The following is a 6,502-nucleotide window of genomic DNA, read 5'->3' as shown; positions in this document are numbered from 1 at the left end:
GTAGTTAGCACTAGATAGCGAGGGTGGATGGTGGTGTTGGTGTTCATGTATATGTGTAACCTGTAACACTAACATGGAGGGGCTCTTTACCCCACACCCTTCTTTATAATATAGTATGCACACTCGTGTCTATTCGAGAGAAAAAAAGCTCATCACATGCAATTGTGAGGCCAGTCGAGTTGCACACTTCTTAGCGAAGGAAGCTTTTACTTCAAAGAGTTCTTTCATCTCGCAAGTGATGTTGCTATCCTTTGATGAATAAAATCATTACACCACAAGGAAAAAAGAGGGTTAAAAGAATATATCCCTCTCAATGTCTAATAAAAACAAATTCTTGTTATAGCACATCGGTAGGTGCATTTAAATCTGTAAATAGAGTTTGTAGAGTCTCCTGCTGTTTACCTTGGCTGAATCATTTACGTATCTACACATGGACTATTCTTGTTTAGTGTTTGATACGTAGTATAATTCACTCCTGTTTTAAAGAACCAAAGCTGCATACAGTCAACAATGACCGCGTGGATGGATAAGGCGCATTTATATAAATCTGTAAATAGAGTTTGTAGAATCTCCTGCTGTTTACGTTGGCTGAATCATCTACGTATCTACATATGGACAACACTTGCTTAGTGTTTGATACGTACGATTTACTTGTTTTTTAAGGAGCCAAAGCTGATCAAACTCAACAATGACCGCGTGGCCTAATGGATAAGGCGCTCACCTCCGGAGCGGGAGATTCTGGGTTCGAGTCCCAGCGTGGGGTCGACTTTTGTACGGTTCTTCTCTATTTTTCCTGAACTGAATTTTTCTGCACCAAAACCATTTTTTTGAAAAAGTATCAAACTTTATTCCTCTAACACTACTCTTAATTTTGTTGATAGAAGACTTGAGACTATCAAACATTATTCCTCTAACATTACTCTTAATTTTGTTGATAGAAGACTCGAGACGCTAAACACATTATTGGATCAAAATTCGTCGTCTACAGTGAAAAGAAAACGATGTTGGACGGACACCTGATCAAGTTTCCTTTGTGTGTGTGTGTTTATAGGGACATCAGCATGGTCGACTTTTTGTACGGTCTCTTCTCTATTTTTCCTGAACTGAATTTTTCTATACCAAAACCATTTTTTTCTGGAAAAGTATCAAACTTTATTCCTCTAACATTACTCTTAATTTTGTTGATAGAAGACTCGAGACGCTAAACACATTATTGGATCAAAATTCGTCGTCTACAGTGAAAAGAAAACGATGTTGGACGGACACCTGATCAAGTTTCCTTTGTGTGTGTGTGTGTGTTTATAGGGACATCGGCGTGGTCAATTTTTTTTGTATGATCTGTTCTCTAATATTTTTGTACGGTTTTTCCTGAATTGAATTTTTCTACACCAAAAACATTTTTTTCGGAAAAGTATCAAACTTTATTCCTCTAACATAGAAGACTCGAGACGCTAAACACATTATTGGATCAAAATTCGTCGTCTACAGTGAAAAGAAAACGACGTTGGACGGACACCTGATCAAGTTTTTGTACGGTCTCTTCTTTATTTTTCCCGAACTGAATTTTTCTACACCAAAACCATTTTTTTGGAAAAGTATCAAACTTTATTCCTCTAACATTACTCTTAATTTTGTTGATAGAAGACTCGAGATGCTAAACACATTATTGGATCAAAATTCGTCGTCTACAGTGAAAAGAAAACGATGTTGGACGAACACCTGATCAAGTTTCCTTTGTGTGTGTTTGTGTGTGTGTTTATAGAGACATCAGCGTGGTCGACTTTTTGTACGGTCTCTTCTCTATTTTTCCTGAACTGAATTTTTCTACACCAAAATCATTTTTTTTGGAAAAGTATCAAACTTTATTCCTCTAACATTACTCTTAATTTTGTTGATAGAAGACTCGAGACGCTAAACACATTATTGGATCAAAATTCGTTGTCTACAGTGAAAAGAAAACGATGTTGGACGGACACCTGATCAAGTTTCCTTTGTGTGTGTGTGTGTTTATAGGGACATCAGCGTGGTCAATTTTTTTTTACGATCTGTTCTCTAATATTTTTGTACGGTTTTTCCTGAACTGAATTTTTCTACACCAAAAACATTTTTTGGAAAAGTATCAAACTTTATTCCTCTAACATAGAAGACTCGAGACGCTAAACACATTATTGGATCAAAATTCGTCGTCTACAATGAAAAGAAAACGACGTTGGACAGACACCTGATCAAGTTTCCTTTTTGTGTGTGTTTGTAGGGACATCAGCGTGGTTGATTTTTTTTTTGTACGATCTGTTCTCTAATATTTTTGTACGGTTTCTCCTGAACTGATATTTTCTACACCAAAAACATTAGTCTAACATTATTCTTAATTTGGTTGATAGAAGACTCGAGATGCTAAACACATTATTGGATCAAAATTCATCGTCTACAGCGAAAAGAAAACGACGCTTGACGGACATCTGATCAAGTTTCCTTTTGTGTGTGTGTGTTTATAGGGACACCAGCGTGGTCGATTTTTTTGTACGGTCCGTTCTCTAATATTTTTGTATGTTTTTTTCTAAACTGAATTTTTGTACACCAAAAACATTACTCTAACATTACTCTTAATTTGGTTGATAGAAGGCTCGAGACGCTAAACACATTATTGGACCAAAATTCGTCGTCTACAGCGAAAAGAAAGCGATGCTGGACAGACATCTGGTCAAGTTTATTTTTTTTATGTGTGTTCATAAGGATATACCGGCTCAGTCTCTCAAAGATGCTCATAAAGATAGGGATGTGTATGTGTGCGTTCATAAAAATGAGTGTATGCGTGCATATATGAGCACTTGTGTCTATAATGATGTTAAAACAATACAGTGTTGCAGATTTTTTTTTAAAGGGGGACTCCCAGACCTCTGCATCAGAGTGATGCATACGGCCATCTTATTAACCAAATAAAGCAATGCCAACATGGTTCCAAGGTCTTCAAAAGTAATAAAAAAGCAAAGAAGGCTCACACAGAGCCAAACAAGACTAGAAACACCAACTAGCCACGAAAAGACGCCACGGCCGGCTGGCTAAAAATAAATAGGTAAACTAATTGCCTATGTTGCAGATGTTGGTGTATTTTTTATAGACATGATGAAACCTTACTCTCTCCTTCCATCTATATAGGACCTAATGCATGTTTTAAGACCGCCTTTGATTATTGACAAGATTAATAGTACATGACATGCACAATATGAAAATCACACACGAATTTAACGGTGTGCTTTGTGTTAATTGCATGTCATATATTATTGTTTTAATATTTGGTTAAAGTTAGCCTCGAAAAACGCATTAGGTTCTATATAGATGGAAGGAGGGAGTAATATGTTTGATTTTGTAAGTAGGAGTACAAATTAAAACTCAAAATACTTTTAAACGCAATAACAAAGTTGCGTCGACGTATTCTTCGACTCATGTGTCGAGAGGTTGCATTCTGCGTGGGAAATCGTTAGCTTCTGGAGACGATGAGCGCACGGAGCGGGTGCTTCATCACGGTGGTGAAATCGAGCGTCTCCGCCATGTCCACCTTGGCCCCCTCCGCTGCCGGCCGCCACTCCAGCTCCCTCACCATTCTCGCCACGAAGTACTCGGCGTGGTGCATGCCCAGCGTGTACCCCGGGCACATCCTGCGGCCTGCGCCGAAAGGCATCATCTTGATCTCCCTGCTCCCCGTGATGTCCACTCCGTGCCCCTCGCCGCCCTCCAGGAACCTCTCCGGACGGAACTCCCGCGCCGCCGTCCACACAGTCTCGTCGCGGCCAATCTCGGCTACCAGGAAGTTGACCTCCGCTCCCTTGGGCACCGCGTAGGCCGCGATCTCCGCGTCGCCGCTCTGCACGCCGTGCGGGAGGACGAAATGGCCTGGCGGGTGCAGCCGAAGGCCCTCGAGCACGACGGCCTTCAGGTACGGCATTGCCTGCAGGTTGTTGAGCTCTGGATCGGCTTTCACCTCCTCGTAGACCTTGGTCTGGACGTCGGGGTGTTGCACGAGCTCGGCCATGATCCACTCCAGCAAGGTCACCGTGGTATCCGTCCCACCGTTCATGAACTCGGAGCAGAGGGCGACCATCTCGGCGTCAGTGAGCTGGCGGCCGCCCTCATCGGCCACGCGGACGGCGAGGAGGGAGTCGGCGTAGCACGGCGGGTCACCGTCGCCGCGCTTCGCGTGGATGAGCGGGACGAATACCTCGTCCTGCCTCCTGCGCACAGCGAGGCACGCCGCCCAGCGTCTGCCGAAGAGCCTCTTAGTGACCGCCGGGAAGAAGGCGAAGACCGGGAACGTGGTGAGCGAGAGTAGCGCCTGGTGCTGCAGCTCCTCCACCTCGTCGAGCGCCTCCCGTCCGAGCCGTGCGCCGAAGCACATGTACACGAGCAGCTCGAACATGGCGCGGCGCAGGAGCGGCCTGAGCGTCACGGCGTCCTGGCGCTGCGATTGCTGCTCGCTGAGGAGGCTGGAGACGAGGCCGTCGCACGCCCACCTCCTCGCCGGCGCGAAGAGACCAACACGGGCCGGGCTGAGCGCCTCCCCGGCGAGGTTCCGGCGGAGGAGGCGCCAGTAGGGCCCGTAGGAGGAGGTGGGGTCGACCGGCGGCGGCCTGTCGGCGAAGGTGGCGCCGCCCTGGACGAGCGCGCGGTGGGCCAGCTTGCGGTCGGCGACGAAGACGAGCGTGCGGAAGAGGCGCACGGAGAAGACGGGCCCGTGGCGCGCGTGGAGGTCGACGAGCAGCGGGCCCAGGTCGAATATGGACCGGCGGAGCGCGAGGAACTTGGCGAGGAAGAGCAGCGCCGGCGGGCCGGGCGGGAGCCCCGCCTTCCCGCGTCCATGTCTGCTGCGACCCATCAGCACGAACAGCGAGACCGCAAGCGTGACGGAGCCGAGGAGGAGCAGCAGGGGCGTGGTGGAGGCGGAATAGGAGGCGGCCTGATCCATTGCCGGTGCAGCAAGATCCGGACTTGCTGGGCATGCACCAACGAGTTGCAGCGTTAGCGGCATTTTATACCACCTCCAGCGAGTTAGAGTTGTTCCGTCTCTTTTCTTGTGCCATTGAGGAGACTAAGCGATGCTAAATTTTCTGAGTAAGACACGCCGGATCAGCCGCTGTCGACAAAGGAGTGAGTGGTGGAGAGAAGAATAACACTGCGCGGCTACCACATATGCACGCGTGTGGTGTGACAGTGGAGAAGTGGTCGTCTGAAGGACGGAAGAGAAAACATGGCTGCTAGACACCTGGGGCGATTTTGTTACGTGAATGAAAATGAGGTGACGAGGACGAGGAGGAGAAAAGTTGGATGGATAGAGATGGAGGAACCAGAACAGAACCAGTGGACACCAAAGGATGGATAGAGCTACATTTTTATGAGAGCAACCGATTAAAGAATACCCTTGCTGGAGCATCATAAGACTAGCCACAATGAAGAGTAACGTACACTAGTAATATACACATTTCCCTAGACTATATTACTACTTTCATAGTGGGTAGTAACATAAGTGTGATAACATACAAAGCTTCATTTATTAGGTTATAGACTCATATTGTATTGGGACATGTGATGTTACAGTAACTAGCTAAGTTACTGAAACTACCTCTCTCCTCATTAAATCATTGCCACATAAGCAAATTTGCTGAATTGGACTCGATGTTACTGCTGAAGTTACTTCCATTGTAACTAGTCTAAGGATCATTTTTGTGAGATAAGAGTGCTTTAAGTGGAGCGTCCAATCACCATCTGTTAGAATTGTGTTGAATATTATTATATAAGGTAGATTATAGTTGGACTTGGAGTCGTACAGTGTGTAGACAGGATATGGAGTCGTCTTCAAGTAGAACACTTGTACTCTAGGTCTTCTATATTTTATATAATGAGATGGTAGACACACGATGTAACCTATGGCAACATAATAGCACAGGCACGCAAGGGGACCCGACATCGTGTGCCGGTGCCCGGACGGTCGGGTGCGGTGTTGTAGCGGTGTCATTGGAAGGAGCACCCGTAATCAGGCCCGGGAGATGTAGCCATATCGATGAACCTCGTTAACAAATCTCGGTCTCGTGTTCGTGGCGTCTCGAATTTATTTTAATAAATAGTATCACGAGCAAGGTTTTGAGGAGGTGTGGGACTTACCTAGGGGAGAAAGAACAACGACGAAATCTGCAGGAGACGGTCGTAATACGGGACGGATCATACCTCAACGAGTTGCGGTTTAGACTTTAGAGCAACTCTAGCAGACCCCGCAAAAATACGACCCGCAAAACGTGTTTGCAGGCTCATGAAAATCGCTTTTGCGGGTCAAAAACATACGCGTTCAAGCAGAACCTGTATCTAAACCTGCATAATTTGAAAAACTACTTTTGCGGGAGAAATTGCACAAACACAGTTCATCACATACTACATTGTTCATCTCATACTACATAGTTCATCACACTAGAAGCATACATACTACATTAAGCTAGTACTAGGGGGTCGGATCTAA

General features: G+C 45.7%; 1 protein-coding gene across 1 annotated transcript; it reads right to left on the bottom strand.

The window, feature by feature from the left end:
- Window positions 1–3,333: 3,333 nt before the first annotated feature.
- On the bottom strand, window positions 3,334–5,168 carry LOC123152697 (cytochrome P450 89A2-like). Its single transcript, XM_044572187.1, has one exon. It carries the CDS (start codon window positions 5,021–5,023, stop codon window positions 3,479–3,481), a length of 1,545 nt encoding a protein of 514 aa, XP_044428122.1. The 5' UTR covers window positions 5,024–5,168; the 3' UTR covers window positions 3,334–3,478.
- Between the last annotated feature and the right edge of the window lie 1,334 nt (window positions 5,169–6,502).

Source organism: Triticum aestivum, chromosome 7A (genome assembly GCF_018294505.1).
Source record: "Triticum aestivum cultivar Chinese Spring chromosome 7A, IWGSC CS RefSeq v2.1, whole genome shotgun sequence".
NCBI classification, from domain to species: domain Eukaryota; kingdom Viridiplantae; phylum Streptophyta; class Magnoliopsida; order Poales; family Poaceae; genus Triticum; species Triticum aestivum.
This window is presented reverse-complemented; position numbering and strand designations above follow the sequence as displayed.